Here is a 20,525-nt window from a genome sequence, read left to right on the forward strand (position 1 = left end):
TCCTCTGTAGTGGACATTTGTAGTTATTTCCTCCACTTTGTTCTGTTTTTTCAAATGAAAAGAAAGGGAGTCATTCTCAGAAGCACCTTGGTTGCCATCAAGGTTCAGTTTCACATGTATGGCATTCCAATGTCCACTGTAGTGGACTGTTACTAGAGGGTCGTAACATGGACATATGATATCGCAAAAATAAAAGCTTTTTTTTCAAAGAAAATGTTTTCAGTATTCTAATTACCTTACAAAGATTGGGGAATTAAAAAACAAAAATGTGATTGGACAATATTTTTTTTTCCTGGTAGTCAGGAGGATATCAATCTTATCATCTAACTCAAGACTGCAAAACAGTGATGTTGCCACATTGCGTAGAAATGAGGACAGGTTCAGGTTACCTGGAAGTGAAAGTCAGCTTCTGGTAATTACTGCAAAGCTCATTAAGGGAAAATTGGAGTCAACAAGTAAACATGACTTCAGGGCTAGACACAGTTGTACCTTAAAACTAAAACATATTCTTCAAATGTATTTGAAAAATTCACAACAAGTGAGGGAGTGAACCGATGAATTCCTTTTTCTTCAGAAGGTAACCTTCCTGTTGGGGGAATCTGAACTAGCTGAAGGCCTGCCAGGGACTTACGGTCACTTTTCTTAACATAAACCCCAAAAAGGAAAATTCAGTCACCCCCATGATGATGAAAGACATTTCTGGAGCTTCACAGAAAAACAGCATTGCATAACTCTCCCGAACAACTGAAGTAGCTGGAGACTGATTCCAAAAAGAAAAAGAAAGCAAACATGGTTGCAACAGGTTGTCAGGCATAATCCAAGTCTCCAGTAGCCCCAAGCTAAAAAGCACACTAATGCTTTTAATTCTGGATCAACAGTGAAGATTTTGGCATTAAAAAAGCGTGTAAATAACGTCCCACCAAATCAACCTAGGATCTTTGAGGCTTCTGGAGACTCACACCAAATGATCTGTATGGAGCCGTGTTTCTGCTTTGTTTCGTTCATGTTTTAAAACAAGTCTCCATCTACTTCAGTTTAGGAGAATTCTGCAAAACTGTTTCACTGCGAGGCTCCAGAAACTTCACCCGACTTTTCATCAGCATTGGAAGGAGGAGAAGATGACTGCATTTTCATTTTTTAACTGTGAACTGTGCCTTTAAGGCAAGTTATTATTTGAAGCAGAGCATGTTCATGCCTTTAAACATGGCTGGGTGGGGTCTTCAGGGAAACTGTGCCTCATCAATTTAAATATTAATATTAATATCTTTCATTTCATTTACGTGACGTGTTTTGTTTATGAACATAATCGTCTCTAATCCATGGATTAATTCTGGTCCCAAATGAATACAACACTATGTTGAGTCTGTTTCTATGTATTTGATAACAACTTTTTCCCTTTGTTGTTGTCAAGTCAGGCTTAACTCATCTTTATTGTTCGTGGGCGTGTAAACTGTTGACTGATGGTTCAGTTGACTTCTTCGCTACATCGCTGCCGTGTTGAACACTCAGCGCGCTGACTGTGTGTCACCAGGGGTGTGGACGCGCAGAAGGGGTGGATCACGTGTTCCTGCGTTTTTTGTCAGGAACCTCTGGATCCATAAAGGGATCGCTTTTACCTGTCGTGCGCTCAGGTCGATCTGGTTGCCAGTCTCGTTTCAGCCTTTCCCGTCTGTCTATCTGAGCACCGAAGGATCCCTCTGATTGGCTGCGGAGGGAAACGAGCGCTCTCAGCCCACCCACCGTTGATTATAGGGACTCTTTCTCGCAATCTCAGTTTCCTTCCTTGCATTGAGTCTGGGATCTGGCCCCGGGGCTGAACGGCACATACAGAGCACACATCATGGCAGCTACCCACAGCGAATACAGAGGCTACCTGCGGAGCACCGTCGACATGGAAGCAGGGCCGCACCGCTTCCACCCGGTGCAGAGCTCGGAGCCCACATACCGGCCACTCCTGTTCGGGACCCTCGCTGTTATGGGATTGCTTCAGGTGGCTTCCAGCGTTGCGATCTTATTACACCTGACAGGTTATCTGCAGGAGGTAGGCTCAACATGACACTGTGTGGTCTGCTTGGCTTTTGATCGCTTGTGCACGATATGGCACACTTTGCAAAGTCATCCGCTGTCGTCAGCATGTATGTAGGTTTACGCAGGCATTGGTGCAGTGTGTAAATATTTATCTACAGATCCTTTCAGCAGATCTCTACTCGGCCACATGCGAGTGAAGAAAGTCCAGCAGTCGGCCCTTTTACGCAATTTTATAATGTCATAATAAATAGCAGAGGAGGTTTCCAGCGTTCTATAAAGTTAGCCGTGTGTGCTCTTAGAAATGAAGCAGTTGTAAGAAGTGAAAAATAAAGTGTTAACGTGCAGCCAGTTGTGCAGTTTTGTGCGCCAAGGCTTGGTGCACTGTGTGTGCTGGCGCTGCGCTGTGGCGGCGCGCAGCCTGACAGACAGCATCTCAGAGCCCAGATTAGGTTTTCCACGGAGATGTGCGATTTCTGCGAGATATCCTGCGACGGCTGCTGCTCGACTCAGAGCGTCGTGTATCCGCGTTGTAGAGATAACATCTGTAAATACATGTGTCAGTCTTGCTAAATGACTTGTTTGCACAGTACAGATGTTTTCACTCGAGGCTCTCAGGCTGCAGTGTCTCTTGTGCATGTTTACACGCCATCTGGGGTTTTTATTTGTAATTCATATTTGTCAGAAGTTGTAAACTTTTGAGCCTAAGCAGAGCGGTTTTTCAAGGAGTCTGGGAGGAAGGAAAGTCTGGCAAGCTCTGTGAAGACTGGATGTTATAACTTGCTGGTCTGACAGTGCAAAGTCAGTCAGTCTGAGATGCTATCAAAATACATATGTGCCTACATGGTCCACTGCTTTTTGTCTTTGCCATCATGTAGGCTGCCTGTCTGGGATCTTGTAGAATAACATTTACACTCTGCCACAGTTGTTTTTCTTCCTTTATGGCGGTTTTGGAGTTGAATAATTGTCATGTTTCAACAAGTCAAGAGAACCGACCGCATCTCCGCTCCGTCAGGATGCTCTAAGTTCACCTGGGGAGCATCTGTCTCTCTTTTTCTGTTTGCCGCAGTCTCTTTCTCAGTGTTTGTGTGTTAAATTTCTTTGGCTTGTCTTTGGCATAAACACATTGCAGTGTGGTAGTAGCTAGTTATGTACTGGATATGAGCCAGACGAAAAAAAATAAATAAAAGGGAGCGAGGCAAAGGAGTAAACCCCCCAGAAACAGCAGCCAAAAAGAGAGGCAGTGTTTAACTTCACAGCTATTATCTTATTTAGTGTTATGACAGTTCCACAGTATGACAGAGGGATGCGGGTCCAGATCTTTAGGAGTGATTGGAGCATTCCTCGAATACCCAGCAGCATTAGATGCCCTCCTTTGGATTAACATGCAGCCCCTTTTCCGGCTTTGATGACAGCTGCATATGGTAGCACTTTTAGAGTGAGTCAGGAGTTGTGTGCTGACTGCAGTTTGGCACTGAACCATCATCTGCCCTCAACACCTGTAGAACTTCCTGGAGATGGAGAGGAGAGCTGGAATCTGCACAGTGCCATGCCTATGTGGGAATGTGCTGATTGGGGCAGGTTTTAAAACGCTGCTGTGATTTGAACATGAAGGCTAAAGTGAGTTTTTATTGTTGTGTGTCTTTGTGCATCGGGTTGTTTGCATACATGAAAGCCTTGTGGTCATTCTATCTTTAATATTATATACATGAAGTCATTCAGAGAGAACAGCCCTGCATATGGGAACCAGAACGCAACCTTCAAATCACTTTGACTTTCTTCTGCTGCGGTGGAATGCAGAGTGACATGTGGAAAATAACTTCCCCCCCACACACACGCACAGACACGCACACACACACACTCATACACACACACACACGCACACAGTAAAATATAAAATATTCCTCCCACTCACACCTGTCACATTCTCATAGCAGATTTCATTCAAGATGTATAACTTTGGTATTTTTACATTTCTCTCTGACCTCGGCTCCTGTATTTCTGTCTCCAGGTAGATCTGTCCACAGCCCCACATCGACCAATTGAGGTGAGTTTGTCTCCTTGCAACACCGAAGCACAACAGAGCTTCTGGATGGAGCACATTCCACTCAGAGAAATGGCATTTTAACAGATTTACTTCCTGATATGACACTGTACACGTTTCTGTGATCTTTGATATCAGTAGCAAAGCTACAGCACTTTAAACATTAACCATTAAACATTGGGGCTGATTCCATCATTTCAATTTCTGGGAACGACAGAAGACTTTGTCTGAGATGCTCTGATCAGTGTTGGACGTCACTAAACTGTAGTGACACAAAGTTTAAGCTGAAATTAATGTCTCATGAACCAAGAGCTATCATGCTTGAAGCATACCTGGAATTTCCTCTTGTCGCTACCATGGGGGAAGTACAGCACATGCAATATTGTGGTGAGCAGCAAAATATCAATGAGACAATCATTTGAAAGTTTGCACATAGCAGTCATCATGATGTTCCCATGGGTGTGTTTTCAGTACATGCCACAGCTTCTGTAAAGCAAGCCCGAAACCATAGGTGGTCACACAGGCTGGAGATTGGTCAGACCACAGCAGGATAAACACCTTTCTGCCTTCAATATATGGTCAAACAGCTTATCATTTAGGATTTTTCCACAAGTTTGAGTAGTTTCTTACTGACACTGTGCGAAGATAGTTTACTGCATCAATTGTTCATGAGTAACTCATCGTCGTCAGTGGTTGCGGTGCTCCTTATATGATCAGCGATAGCATGAGAAAGTTGTAAAATAGGAATTCTTAATTGCTGAAGTCGTATTGTTTTTCCTAATCCCTTATGGAGATTGCCGCCTGTTTTTTGGCACAGGTTCCGCAGAGCAAAAGCAAAAACCATCCAGGAAGTAAAACAACACAGAATAAAGGCCCGGCTTTGCTTCACTGGTGTTTAGTTTCCCATAATGCTCTAATTTCCTTTGAAATTATGTATTTGTGTTTGCCCTGGGTGTCCCTGGTGGAGTACTTACACAAACCACCCAGCCTGTCTTGGACTGAGGAGCTCATTGTGTCGTTGGCCCTCGGCTGTTTCCCATGGAGTCAGGGCAGACGTGCTGGGAGCTTTATGAGGTGTCAGGGTGACAGGTCCACTTGGACCATACTGTGTTGTGTTAGGGTCAGCCGTGAGACCGCCGGTGCTCTCTGCTGACAGTCGAGGGGATTTGCTAGAGAGCAGGCCTCAGTGGACAGCTGTCAGTTTTGTAGTCTCTGATGTGAGGCAGGATGTGCTGGCCTGTTGGCCTGTGGTTAGTGCGTTCTCGAGAGTGGTGAGAACACAGGACCATGAATCAGACACAGCTCATGAACTGAAATGTTTACAGTCTGTGGAGATCTCTACAACTGTGTCAGAGGAAGGTCTGACTGATTCAGTATCAAACACAAAGAGACGATCTGCTTTGGTGGCCAAGCTTTGAGTGAGAGGACTTTTGTTCTAGCGAAGCATTGTAGAAACCACTCATCAACATAATGGAGACACTGAGTGATGTATGCGGTGTGTAGTTAAAGGGCTGAACTGTGGTATTCCAGGACCAGGCATGTGATATCAAGTCAGCAGCTCAATGTGTATTTAGAGGCAGACATTTGTCCCTCATGTAGCACTTTAATTCTAGATCACACTGTAGATCAGGAAGCTGCCAAGCTGCTGCTTCTTTGTTTAAGTAATCTCTTCTCTCTGGTTAAAGAGGTATGACATGGTCCCACCACAAATCGAAATAGATACCACAATGTAGGGCCAATTGCGAGCACGTTCACAATTACTTCGTAGCCTTGGCAAGGTGATGTATACCCCTGTGTCGTTCCAAGTCGCTGCGCTATAAACATGTTTGTGTAGCAAATAGGTTTTGGAGGACAGACTGTGCTAATCTTAGTTTGAGAGCCATGCACATTTGTCTGGATTTGGGTTGTAAATAAATACTTTATGGTAATATTAGCACAGCACAGGTGCATTATTGCAAAAGCTGTTAATAGTGTTGGTGCGTCTGGCAATGGAATTGAGTTTGTTTGGAATGTGCTCAGAGTCGCTGTGTGTGGTTTCTAAGTTGGTGTTTCTATCCGTTTCAACACTTTCAGTTTTCCTGTGTCGTTCCTGTTTTAGGTGGCGGCTCAGATTTGATAGGAGGAAAATACTCTGAAACCATAAAACAATTTACAACAGCTTTACAGTAGGGTATAATACATATTTGTTATGTATGTGTTCATTCACAAGCTAGCACAGACTCATGTTGTACTAATTTAAATTGCAGTTTTTAAAGCATCCAAAAAGTTGTCCTAAATCACTAAAGGAACTCACAGAATGGTACTAGTTATAATACTGTTATTTCACTTGTCCGGGAGATCTCCTGTGTGAGTGAGAAGGTAGAGGCAGAAAACAAAACACTCACATCTGGCATGTGATTAAAATATCAGGCGTTAGAGAGTTGGCAGCTCGGGTGCAGTAACTGTTTACTTGCTTGGAAACCATGTTTTCGTTGAGTGTATATGCTCTGTCTTGCCTGAGGATGACAGCCCAGCTCAGACTGTGTATGGCGGCGTCACTGTCCTTGAATAGAATCAGCACTTGGGGCTGAAATACAGTCCAGATACTTTTTTGAGCCAAGTCCGTGAGAAGTGCAGTCTATCTGAAAGGTTACACTCACTAGGAGGCCTCTCTGTCACTGCCTCCGGCCCCAAGTACGACCACGGCTGGAATAAGAAGATAGGCTAGCCAAAAAGAATGGATAATACACACAGACATGCAGTCAGTGCACGCTCATCCATTTAGAGAGACACACATAATCCCTTACAAGCAGACAGTTATATGAAGAGACAGCAGAGCAAAGCTGTGGTAAAATATGTCAAAATCCTATCGTTGCTTTTAGAGAAAGTAATTTATGTGTGTGTGTGTGTTTGGGGGTGGTGGTGGGGGATTCAATTGCTGATGTCTCCTTATGATGTGGGTCTAAGTTTCAAATTGGGCAACTTCTCTGAGTAGTGGACGTTTCAACACACACACACACACACACACACACACACACACACACACTAAAAGCGTCTGTCATTCAATGTTTGTTTGCTTTTTCTGTTTTCTTCAGGAAGTACAGACGGAGCCAGTGCTGAACGCTCTGAGAGACCCAAGGAAATCTGGTAGACGGTGCAAAACTCAAAAGGACAGCCTGCCGTCAGCTCATCTACAAATCAAAACACCTCAAGAGTTCTCAAAGAGTAAGTCCACTTCAATTCCCATCCAACTGAAACTGCACGAGAAACCCTTACCTGTCAATCTGGCTTTGTTACAAACACAGGGATACTATTTGGTTACAGCTGATTTCGCCAGCTCTTCCTGAGTTTACTATCACTGTCAACATACGTAATTAGAAAGACTACACAGCCAACAGTCACATAAGTGATGTCTCATTAAACAGTCACTAAAACCAATAACAAAAACCTCGTACAGCCAGACGAGCATCATCGTTAGCTCAAAAAACAGACTAGTCTTTCTCCTTTAGCTGCCAGTATACTCAGACTTGTGATTTTCACCTTACTAAATACCTTTTCTGTGCCAAAGTGAAGGCCATGATGGTGACATATATCGAGCTAGAAGATGTAGTGCACTCAGCGATTTTACACAAAATCAAATGGTACCTGAAAATATTTTCACAACACTCTGACCTTCTTAAGTTTTCTAAACTATCTTTAAATGGACAAACATCACATGTGTCATCCATGGCACAACTCAGACCATCAAAATGTGTTTGACTCTTGCCATAAACTACTTTGAATATTCATCTCTCTATAAATTGTGTAGCTTACTGAGCCAACTGACCAAACCAATGTTATCCTGCTCACATATAATCTGCCCAGGAGTGATACCGTGAAATTTATCTGACTCAACATGATAAAATACTGTTTCTTAATAATGTAGGATGGGAAGATTATATTTCATAAAAATAACACAACATACCTCAAATTACAAATCATAAACAATCAAATAATGCTAGGTTAGCATGGTTGGATATTAACCATTCATTTCTGAACTGCATCAGTACTAACTCTGAAGCACACATTGGCCATGTATGCACTAAACAAAGTCACTCCTATAGTCATTCCTAAGTCATGCTACAGTTGCTTCCTGTTTTATCTGTTGATTCTCAACAACACTACAAATTTTTGCTGTCACCAACACAGTAGTATGTTTTAATCTGACAAGCAACCCAGCAAATCACAAGTTCGAAGAGAGGTTAGTTAGTTAGAAGAACTTACAAAGGGCTTTACACAGAATTCGCCATGTGGATTGTTTTATGTTAAGCAAAGAAGAATGAATAGATAAATATAAATTTAACAAAATCTCTTGTTTTATGCTTGCCATGAAGACGGTGAGCCGAAGGCCATCACCATTGACTGGGACGATGTGCATGATTTCCGCCACAAAATGGGCTACGAGAAGGGAAAGCTGCTAGTGGAGGAGTCGGGCTTCTACTATGTTTATGCCAAGACCTGCTTCCGCTACTACGAGTTCGTACGAGAGGACAGCAGTCAGGTCAGGGGCCAACCAGTGGATGTTAGCAACACCCAGCTTTTCCAGTATGTCCTACATGAGAGCAGCAATAAGAGGAGCAAGGCTTTCCAGCTGATGAAGACGGGCAGCACCATGCGCTGGAACAATGCGAGTTATAATATGTACTGTGCTCAGCAGGGCCGAGGGGTTCGACTGGAGCAGGGAGACGCCTTGTTTGTGAATGTGTCTAATGCTTGGATGCTGGACCTGGCGGGAGAAGGGACATATTTTGGGGCCATAAAGTTGGGTAATTGAGATTTAAACACGTGGGGAGCGGACATGCTACTGAACATTTCATATGCCAAAGAACCACTGTTAGTGATTTGTAATGTTAATTTGTCTAAAAAGTGTGTGTGTGTGTTTTTTTTTTATATACATGTGTTGTTCTTTTACGTTGCTCTTTGCCAAATAGCCTTGGAGTCCTTTTGTTTAGAAAAGGTAATTAAAAAGGTAATGTTCTTTGAAAAACTTGTCAAAAAAAACAAAACAAAAAAAACAACCACAAAAAAAACAAAACGATACACAGCCGTCAACTTCATCCAAAGAATAGCACTGGACTTTCTTCTTCTTCTTCTTCTTTTTTTTTTTTTACTTATATTTCAGTTCAGCTGAGACTTAAGCGTAGACATGTGTTTATGCACTAATTAAACAAATCACAGGGGAGCAACCAAGGAAGTAACTTTGTTGGCAAGAAGTGCACTGAGAAAGAATTTTTCAGTGTTGATTGTTGGGATTTTTTAAAAAAAAGAACATTGTAGCTGATAGAACATCTGCTTGTACTTTGGACTCTGTGCAGATTATCACAGAATAAAAAGAACAAAACTCCCCGGTCCGTCTCTGACCCACAGCAGTGAATGCACACATGTTTTCCAGAAATATTTTGTGAGTCTGAACAAGGCAAGCAATGAGGCATCCTCACTGTAAGTAACTCAACAGTATCATTCGAAAGAGGCAGTTAGATGAAGACTTATTTCACCCTCAACGTCTCTAAGGACCACTAAAACCAAATACCATGCAAAATTCACTTAGACTCTGACATTGTTTTTTCAAGCGACAGAACCAGTTGAAAAAGGTCATGTGTGTGCTCCACAAGCTCATGTTATCCAGTTCTCTGCCTTGACAAAAATCTAATGAGATGCCTGCTTCACTGATTACACGACAATGTCATTTTAAACAATGTCATTTTTAAGGAGGAAATGACATTTATTTGTTAAGTTAATGTCAATCAACAAGCGATACGGATAGCTGGACTGTCTGACCATGAATGACATGAATAGACTTCTTTAACTAGAGGAACCAAATTGAGTTTGGTTCATCTTTAACTTAAATTTTTGTTTTTCATTTGGCTCTTCAGTGAGGTAAATGGGAATATGCACTAAATATTTATTTATTAGCTATAGAAGTACAGAGACAGGTCATTGTTTAAGTGACCTTTCAGCTGTAAAAATCATTTATATTTTATGTCTGTGTGACAGTCATTATGCAGCACTTAGAAGATATAGTAGACACGCTTTTTGTTATTAAAACACAGGGGCTTCATTTTAAATACCATATTTATGTATCATGATTTTGACAATTCTGTGTGCACTTGCTTAGCCAAAAGCAATATGGATATATTGTTTCTTCTCCAAGATTGTAGCATACCTGTAAGAGCTTCATCTGATTTGTTAGTTTTTTCCCATTCAGTGTTCTTTTTATTTATGTTTGTGTATGTTTTAATAAAAAAATACTTTTGTAACAGTGTTTCATGTGTATTGACATTTCCCAATTCAGACTGGTTGTTGCTGTTTCCTGTGAACAAGATTAAACTTCACAGGTTTATGTCGCAGCCACCTTGTACTGTAAACAGATGAACAGGCCACCCTGACTGTAATATTATTGTGATGTGTAATTTGATAATCTCCGAAATCTTTGGAAAATTCAACACCACTATGGCCAAAGAGTGAAGTCATGCTGTTCCTTTACCCTGCTGTGACCCCTGTCAGAGCAGCCCACCAGCTCATTACAGAGATAGGTTGTATAGAAAAACCGCCCACTGGTGCTCCAGCGCTGTTAACTCACAGCAGACATTTTGGACCACAGCACACAGCGACCTGCAGAATAAACAAGAAACAGACTGCATGGGATGGGAATAATGATGAGAATTTACTTACTTCACTGCAATGTGTATCAGTCGTTTTGATCATTGTGGTGATGGGTCTCCCATGAAACCCTACGGCATGTGCAGGGAAAAAAAAGAAGTGTTTTAATGTTGGAGCCGAAGCCAAACAATTCCTTATTTGTCTGTACTTGGGCGTTCACCAGCATATGGCCAGAGAGTGGTTCACACGTTTGTGCTGTATGCTGGGACCTCACACGGCTCTCAGCTCATTGTTACTGAGTTTGAAATCAAATCTGGGGTTTGAGGAGAAATACTTGGCTGACGCAGAAGGAGCGAATGAGGATTTGAGTTTTACATGATTTTCATTGCCATATTTTCTGAAGTGTAACCCATTGGCTTCAAAAGTGTTATATTTAAAGCTAGGGTTAGTAAGCTATTCTAAAAGCATTTTTTATTATATTTGTAAAAAATCCCCTAACATCCTCACAGCAATCAACAAATCAAATGCTCGGCCAAATAAAAGGAAAAAACATCCAGTATCTGCGTGTCTCTAAAAAGCCAATTCTATCATCTCATTCAACTTGCATGACACAGTTATCTTTATTTAGTATGTCATATACAACATAGTAAAACTGGTACTCTGTGTTTTACCCATTCTTAGAGAGCAGAGGGCAGTGTACATGCTCAACAACCAATCCAGACCTTAGCTAGTGTCTGGTTAAAGCCACTGACTAGAGAATCACATAATGTACAGTTTTGATGGTGGGGAAACCTGGAGTACCTGTATGGGTTATACAAGCAAGGGCCAGCGGTCTGTCTACCTATGTACTGGCATACCTACAGACATTCACCCTTTGTAGTCTTTGTACATGACCAGTCTTCTCCAAGACTAGGTGGATGCATTGCTGATTGCTGATAGGCTAATACTGAGCTATTGGCACAAGAATGGGAGAGAAAGCACAGACAGAATTTCCCAATACTAACATGCTGGCTTCAGTGCTAATACTAGTCATGTTCCTTGCATATATTCATTATGATAATGTGATAAGGTGTTTTCTTACAAGCAAGTAAGACATGATGTAGCTGGATATGGTTAGCAAAGACATTGATGTGCTGAGCCTCCACACCTGTTGTTTAGCAGCTAACAATAAACCAGTAGCACAAAGCACAAAGTCCCTGAGCCAAACAACAGAGCCACAATAGCAGCAAAACACTCCTTCTGTGGCTAATGCTAGCACAAAGGACATACCTACAGCAATGGGTAGCCTTTTCGGACTGAGGTATGTTAGTGACCGTTATTTTGCTTGTTTGTATTAGGGCTGTCAGTCCATTAAAAAATGTATCTAATGAATTACTAGCTTTGTGATACATACCAAATTTTTCCCATGAGCATTCAAAAATATTTTATCTCCAGTCAATTTTGATCGATAAGTGAATCAATGAACAAATGCACTTTCTGAACTTTAAAAGGGGATGATATTTCAAGTTTATAGTACTCGATGGTTAGAAAATTCCTTGCTGCATAATTTGCACAAAATGGAGCTCCTGTCGTTAGTTCTGTCTGGGTGTTTTATGTTCTTTCCTGACAATGTTTCCTTTTTTTTTTTTTTCCAAATAACTTAATTTTGTGTTTAAACTTGAAAAAAGAAGTGGCCTGAGAATTTTTACTGTTTGACAGGAGGAAACACTGGCTGGAATGGGACTTTTTTCCTTTCAGTATGCTCGTTAGCATTAAGTTGTCTGCCTCCATCATGTTTTGCAAAGCTACTGTGGAACGAGTTCAGCAGCGTTGGGCAAGTTACTGAAAATTAGTAATTAGTTACAGTTACTAGTTACTTCTTTTAAAAGTAATTGAATCACTTTTCCAATTACTGTATATCAAAAGTAATTAGTTACTTGGGAAAGTAACTTTTAAGTTACTTTTATGTCTGCTTTTCAAATTTGAATATGAACAGTACTGAACAGTCAAACACAGTAAGCATAATTTTCAGACCTATTTATTGTAATCAACAGGGCAACAGGCCTTCAAATCAAGCAGTAGTACAAAAGTCTCTTTAATACTTGAAGGGACTAGCTTTGTCGAAGTGTGTTGCTTTAACAGGTGCTTCATGAGATTTGAATGGCTACTCTTTGCTGTGGATAGGTTCTTTACACCTGCATAATTGACAACTCACTGCTACAGTTTTGTCTCTAAATTCGACGAACGAAAAGTAATGTCCATACTTCCAGGAGAGAAAGCTCATTCTATCCACACTGTCGGCCATGCTGTGGTTTAATGCTGATTGATCGATTGATTCAGTTGACTAACCCTAACCCTAACCCCAATCCTAACCCTGCGACATTAGATCAGAAGCAGCTAAATTAGGCCTATCTGGTGGTGTAAGAGTGGCGTAGCCCCTTTCAGGAAAAGGGTGATGCGTGAGGTGTGAGTGGGCGAGCGAGAGTGAGCGAGCATGTGTGCTTACGTGCAGACGGTGAATGAGTGGGAGAGGAAAGAAAGTGAAGGAGGTAACAGTAGTAGACCAAGCAATTAATGTACAGTACTGGCTGCAGTTTGGCTGTGGAATAAAGGCAACAGCTCCTCAAGATACAGCAAAGCTCCCTGGTATCATTTTCCAACCAACATAACACATGAAGTGGGTTCACCCCGAAGGTAAACATAAACTTCGGCCCTGGAGGAAATCATCTCCCCTGTGCTTCCCGACCACGGTCCAGGAGCCGAACAGGAATGGTGTAACACTGTCTTCTTGTCTGCAAGCGTTCATTATTCACAAAAGACAGTAACGCGAGTAACAAACTCATTTAAATTTCAGTAATTGCAATTGCGTTACCTGATTGAAAAAATATTTTGTTACATGCTCGTTACCACTAAAAGAAGTGGAATTACAGTAACGCGTTACTTTGTAGTGCGTTACTCCCAACACTGGTGTTCAGTGACATACGGTCAAGGTCGATTAACCTGTGCTATTTTTAACACATTATTTTATCTATAATTAATTTACCTTAATTTACGTATTATATTGACAGCCATAGTTTTTATATAATTTTGGTATTTTCACATTCAATTTAGTTTATTTATGTATTCATTGGACTAAAGTACAATGGTTGCTACAATCTTACCAACCCAAGTTTTAAGTGGCCTTTGAACATTGTGCCTTAAACAATGTTTTTTTTTGTGAACTACAGTATTTTATGCAAATGACAAACAATACTTGCTCAGAGTTTTGCAACAACACAACAATGCTGCTGTGGTGTCCATATGGCTACTCTGTCTCAGATTTAAATAGCAGAAGCCATAACTGTAAACAGCGGACTTCCGTAGTGTGCCGACCTTTTGAAGTGACTTGATTTCTCAATTCCTGGCGCTGAGCAGAAACCATTAAAATGTGTTGTGTCAGTAAACATTATGGAAAGCTTGGCGTCTGCTGGACCCCCACCCTGAGCACATACACACATACATACTCCCACTCAACACACATACTCACATCCATACGCACACACACACACACACACACACACACACACACACACACACACGCGCACGCACGCATGCACACACACACACACACACACACACACACACACACACACACACACACAGAAAAAGGTTTCACTTGCTTGCTCCACTCAGTGGTTCATAAAATGGGCCCACTTGGCAGTAGTGTAGAATTTACCGGCTTATTTTATCACTTACATATGTAAAAACAAAAGGGGCTATGGCAATGAAATGTAATGGCTCAATCAACGTCAGAGTAGGTCTAAGTTTTAACTCACACAACAGGACATAAAATGAGTTGCCTATTGGTTTTCACTACTTTCGAGACGTCTTCAGATATTCCATGATGGTATGTCGCAGACGAGCTCAGTGGAGCATATGTGGGACTTTATTCATGTCTTCTATGGTTTTATGATGCTATGATAATCTCCATCAGACATTATTTCAGAGCCTTCAGAGTCAGCTAAGAGGTGGAGCTGTTGATTCAGAAAAACAAAGTCATGTGTTGGAAAATATATCAGGGTGTTTTCCCCAAATAAGCAGCACCAGAGGCATCGATATAGAAATAAATGCCATTAGCTAACTATGGGTGCTTAGCTTTATGAGACTTTGTGGTCAGGAGGAAATGGAGCTCTGAGAAGTGAATTTTAGTGAGCAGCTGGAGGGCTTTGTTCTGTGCAGTGAGGTTGCTTCGTGATTTGCACACTCACACACATTTAAATAGGCAAGCACACACTCAAACTATCAATGCATACGTTTGTGGCCACACACATTAATAAAACACACATACAAAGGCACAACCAACCTAGTGAATGCACACCCCTCTGCTGAGTCAGCAAGGCCAGCTTTTTTCACAAGCAGGGCCCTCGCCCTTTGTCTTCACCCCAATATAGCTCACATGTCTCTGGCTTTTGATGTCTGACGTTTTAACCACTTGGCTAATGCTAACATTAGTGTTATTAAAACAATAACAGAGTGAGATTTACAGGCTATGGCGCAGACACATGGGCGTGAGATAGCAGGAGGGTTATTACTGTAACCAGGCCCTGTCATCTCCTGCATGAGCTGTCAGCAAAGAGTGTGTCTGCCAGACTGTCTATGTCCGTGAGTGAATGTGGTGGTCTATCTATCTATCTTTCTCCCATCTTTTCTTTGTGAGTGTGGCGACCAGTCAAAAGTTTGGACACACCTTGTCATTCAATGGTTATTCTTCATTTGTATTCTTTTCTACATTGTAGATCAATACTGAAGACATCCTAACTAAGTTAAATATGTTATATATCTTAAATTATTCAAGGTTGCCACCTTTTGCTTTGATGACAGCTTTGCACACTTCTGGCATTCTCTCAATCAGATTCATGAGGTAGTCACCTGGAATGGTTTTCAATTAACAGGTATGCCTGGTCAAGAATTAATTTGTGGAATTTCTTGCCTTCTTAATGTGTATGAAACCATCAGTTGGGTTGTTCAGACCTAGGGTTGGTACACAGTCCAATACAGTGTATAGCGCTATTCGACTTCTGTTCTCATCCATATCATGGCAAGGACCAGAGAAACAACAGTCCATCATTACTTTAAGACATGAAAGTCAGTCAATCTGGAAAATATCAAGAAAATATCAAGAATATCGAGAATGTATCCACAAGTGCAGTCACAAAAACCATCAAACACATGATGGAACTGGCTTTCATGTGTACCATCCCTGGAGAGGAAGATCCTCTTACCTCTGCTGCAGAGGATAAATTCATTAGAGTTACCAGACTCAGAATCCACAAATTAACAGCATCCCAGATTAAAGCCCACATAAATGGTTCACAGAGTTCAAGTAGCAGACACATCTCAACATCAACTGTTGAGAAGAGAATGCGTGAATCAGGCCGTCATGGTCGAATTGCTGCAAAGAGGCCACTACTGAGGAAGAACAACAAGAAGAAGAGAAGTGCCTGGGCCAAGAAACACAAGGAATGGACATTAGACCAGTGAAAATCTGTAATTTGGTCTCATGAGTCCAACTTTGAGAATTTTGGCTCCACCCGCCGTGTCTTTGTGGGACTCAGAAAAGGTGAGTGGATGGTTGTGTACATGTGTGGTTCCCACCATGAAGCATGGAGGAGGAGGTGTGATTGTGTGGGGGTGCTTTGCTTATGACACTGTTGGTGATTTATTCAAAATTCAAGGCACACTTAACCAGCATGGCTACCACAACATTCTGCAGCGACACTCCATCCCATCTGGTTTGCGCTTAGTTGGACCATCATTTATTTTTCAACAGGACAAAGAACCAAAACACACCTCCAGGCTTTGTAATGGCTATCTGACCAAGAATTAGAGGGATGGAGTGCTGTGTCAGATGGCCTGGCCTCCACAATCACCCAACCTAAACCCAAATGAGATGAGTTGAACACAGAGTGAAAGCAAAGCACCGCAGGGAACTCCTTCAAGACTGTTGGAAAACCATTCCAGGTGACTACCTCATGAAGCTGATTGAGAAAATGCCAAGAGTGTGCAAGGCTTTCATCAAAGTAATAGGTGGGTCCCTTAAAGAATATAAAATATAAAACATGTTCAGGTTTGTTTAACACTTTTTTGTTCACTGCATAATTCCATATGTGTTCCTTTATAGTTTTGATCTACAATGTAGAAAATAATGAGGAATGATTTAAGCAGACTCTGCTGTCCACATATATCTGAAGGAGAAAACGACACTACCTATCTCCCACCTATAATGCTGTACTGAGTTCCCTCCACAGACAGCTTAACAACCATTCACACCTGGGCTCACCTAGCCCTGGCAACCCACATGACGGCTGGTTGGACCAACGACCCACAAGTGGCCCTAACCACTCTGAAACCCAGAGCTCACACATGTCCTTAATGACGCTGTAGAGAACCAGCAACTCTCCATCAGTTAGTTTGAACTAATGAAGCCTCTTGGGTAAGAGGTGAAAAAAGTCCAGTTGCTTATGATACAGCACAAAGAATAACCATGACCTGGATGACTGAGAACTGTCATCAACATGTTTACACATCAAGTTTGTTTATAGGTCAACAATTACACTGCATATTTGAAAAGAGCAGTATGAAACCTTTTGTGGCTCCAGAGGAAGCTGCATGTAATCTGGTAGATTGCCTCCAGTGATCTCACTTAGTGGCTAGAATACATTTTGATTGTATGAAAGCTAATGAATCAAATTACAAGCAGCTTCCTCTGGAGCCACAAAATGCTTTACCACTTTATTCACATATGCAGTAGTACCCCTTAAGACCTGTAAACACATTTTCATGTGTCAAAATGGAGGAATTAACCTTTAACAAGTGATCTTCCATGCCTTAAAGAGCTAAAATAAATGGTGTGATACAACTATGACAAGAATGACAAGAACTATGGACCTTGTGGGGTTGTGTTATCAGCATGTACTATGCTTACAAATATACTGCTTAATGGCATGAGAAGGTCATAATTATCAGTGTAAAATTAAGAACTGACTATTTTTTATAAAACATTGTATATGTGTGTTTATTTTTTGGTGGGGCTTTGTACACTGGAACTACTGCTGAGGTGCCCCTGAGCAAGGAACAACGTAACGTCCAATGCTGAAGTGGAGCTGCTCCAGGGGCCAACAGATCAGACTGTGGTTATACTGGGCAGCATCCAGGTGTGAATGTGTGTAACTGTACCTATAGTAAATGTTTGAGACTTTGTAAGAGTCAGTCCAAATAATGAGTGTCTTAATATGGGCCACCATTAGCAGCTAACATGTATCAACCCTAAGCAATCACAAACCAATATTGTTATATTTCTTGTCATAAACAAAATCATCATTATGCTTGGACATATCCAGCAGTCAGTAGTTCTACTGTTGCCACATTACACAGATATCTTATCTGCTTCTGGCTTTCTTATCTGCTAATCTTGCTAATCTGATTTCAGATTGGGAATTAGAAATATTCAAAGGAGTGTTAAAAACACTTTAAAGGAACTATAATGTAATGTAATGTAATGTGAATAATTCTAATTTAAAGTGAGTGGTTCTCAATTTCTTTTTTTTGTCATGCACCCCTTTGGAAGTGAAGAACATACCCCCGTCTGGAGACAACTACACTGATTAGATTAATTGTCAATGTAAAATAAATTGATCAATGGAGATTTTATTGTCAGAATTTAAATGTTTCCCAACAATGCACAATTAATTAACACCAACCAATGATTAATTATTCCAGATCACGATTTTGAGGAAAAGCTTGCAAACCACAACAATAATCAGTTATATATAATTATAAATAATTATAAGTATGAGTCAAGTTTGAAACTGGAATTAGGAAAGAACAAACTGGACAGTGGCCATTGACCCACACTTTATGCTCCAGGAGCCTGTTGCAGCAACTGGTCTTTACTAAGCCAGGTCCTAACTGATAGGTCGGTCTTAGTTAAGACCCATCTTGAGAATGGATTCTACGTTGGTTGCATAAGCCAAACTTAAGCCTGGTCTTACTGATGCCCAGCCACATGAATGCCATGTGACAATGGCTATTGCCTTACCAGCAGCTAGTACTACTGTAATTTCTGGGCTTTCCTCCTCCAATGTGTAGGCGTGTAGTTTGATGATAAAAGAATTCTGCAGAGGCAAAGCTGGGTGGAATGATAGAGCAATCTTTATTGAAACAGAATCTTGAGCCCTGCGTCCGGATCAGAAGCGGCCGCTTTCTGATATTATCAAATCTATGGAAAAAGAAATGCCAAAATGCTTCGCCCTCTGCCCTATCAGAACTCCTATCAGCCTTCGATCTTAGGAGATCTACCAAGTGCCATCCCTCCTTGTTCTTCCTGTGAGGGCCTTTTTAGAGTCCCTTCTCAAGTACACCCACTTCTTCTGATTGGTCCCCTTGCCATATTATCCAATAGACTAAAAGAGGAGTTTGACCTGTGTTAGGCATCTCCCACCATTTGGCATGCAGGTCAAACTTAGCTAAGCACTTTATTGTCTGTTAACCTTTAACCCTTCACAGTTGGAAGCCAACCCCTGGACCTTCACTAACACAATGAAAATCAATTAGTCATGATTGAATCCAAACTAAGTAGATCAGTCATGATTGAATCTAACCTAAGTAGATCAGAATGTGTTGCCCTCCAGATACCTCACTACCTTGATACATTTTTTTTATAAAAGTGCTTATTTAGGAAATAGGGCAGTGAATGTGTGTGTTGTCTCCTGAGATACCAAGCTGCAGAAAGTGACAGAGAATATCAGCAGAGAAGAAAAGTTAGCGGTTGGTTGTCAGTTTTACAGTAAATCAGAAACTATAATTATATATTTTGTAAATTGTACTGTAATGCATTAGGTGAATCCTTTCTCTGTATTAAAAGAATATTGTGTTTGTCTCTGTGTTGCAGTACCAGCATGTCAACTACTCTGTGACAACATAAATGACATGCCTTGTTAACATCAGGTCAGCTGCAAAGATGAGTGCAACACACAGTTGCTGTTTTACATCACACATGCTTCTGACGAGGCACAAGATTTAGGCTTAGTCTTAGCCAGAAGAAGGCTTAAGCTCAGGTGGTGCAACAGGTGTAACTGTTAGCTTGGACTCGAAAATTGTACTGTGTACTGTGTAATATTGTAATAATGACGTCTGAGCACCCATGGGTCAAGATCATAACATGTTGGGGGTCATCACAGCTGGTGTAATTACAATTCTTATGGTCTCTAGTTCCTCTTTTTTTGCTGCCTCATAAATGTCTAATTTCCAATTTACACTGCATGTACTTCCCAACATAAATTGATAGAAAACACACAAGACAGAGACAGTCCAGGGCTTTTTTTTTAATCCATGACAAAGTATATTATGTTATATTTTATAAATCAATCAGATCAAGCCCCAACACTCAGTAGTCCATGCCTGTAATGACCGACAAAATGGCAGGAGGATGTGCATCAGGCAATATGACCCCTTTATATTCAGATTTCTTCTTTCTCACTAGACATCTTCTATTGTTTTCTAACCTTTTTTAACTTCCCTAATATGGATCATTAAAGTTTTATCTAATGCAATGTTTTCCATTCAAATGTTATTGTATGCCTACAAATTCCCTTTGCTTTGCTTTCAAACCTGCGGTATAGAGTTCTGATCACTGGTTAGCCCACATATTTATTCATGGGACTTCAAATTACACCCAGAGGAAGAGGGAATGTTCATAAAGTTGAAAACGGAAAACAGTGTGATTGAACTTGTAATAGACACAGTCAGTACAGGCAGGAAGAGACACACGGATACATGAATCCATGCAACCACACTCAAGTGTGTGCGTAATACCTCATGC

General features: G+C 41.1%; 1 protein-coding gene across 1 annotated transcript; it reads left to right on the forward strand.

Moving 5' to 3' along the window:
• The first annotated feature begins 1,504 nt into the window (after positions 1-1,504).
• On the forward strand, positions 1,505-10,346 carry tnfsf11 (TNF superfamily member 11). The gene is made up of 4 exons (XM_030427403.1): positions 1,505-2,041; positions 4,037-4,072; positions 7,144-7,273; positions 8,422-10,346. The coding sequence occupies exons 1-4, from the start codon at positions 1,841-1,843 to the stop codon at positions 8,859-8,861; spliced, it is 807 nt and encodes a 268-aa protein (XP_030283263.1). The 5' UTR covers positions 1,505-1,840; the 3' UTR covers positions 8,862-10,346.
• Positions 10,347-20,525: the final 10,179 nt, after the last annotated feature.

Source organism: Sparus aurata, chromosome 9 (assembly GCF_900880675.1).
Source record: "Sparus aurata chromosome 9, fSpaAur1.1, whole genome shotgun sequence".
NCBI classification, from domain to species: Eukaryota; Metazoa; Chordata; class Actinopteri; order Spariformes; family Sparidae; genus Sparus; species Sparus aurata.

What these genes read in the sequence shown, in the direction of transcription:
- tnfsf11 (XM_030427403.1), top strand. Translation starts at nt 1,841, where the DNA reads ATGGCAGCTACCCACAGCGAATACAGAGGCTACCTGCGGAGCACCGTC. An exon ending in TGACAGGTTATCTGCAGGAG is followed by an intron (nt 2,042 to 4,036) that starts GTAGGCTCAACA and finishes TTCTGTCTCCAG; the next exon opens with GTAGATCTGTCCACAGCCCC. An exon ending in CCCCACATCGACCAATTGAG is followed by an intron (nt 4,073 to 7,143) that starts GTGAGTTTGTCT and finishes TGTTTTCTTCAG; the next exon opens with GAAGTACAGACGGAGCCAGT.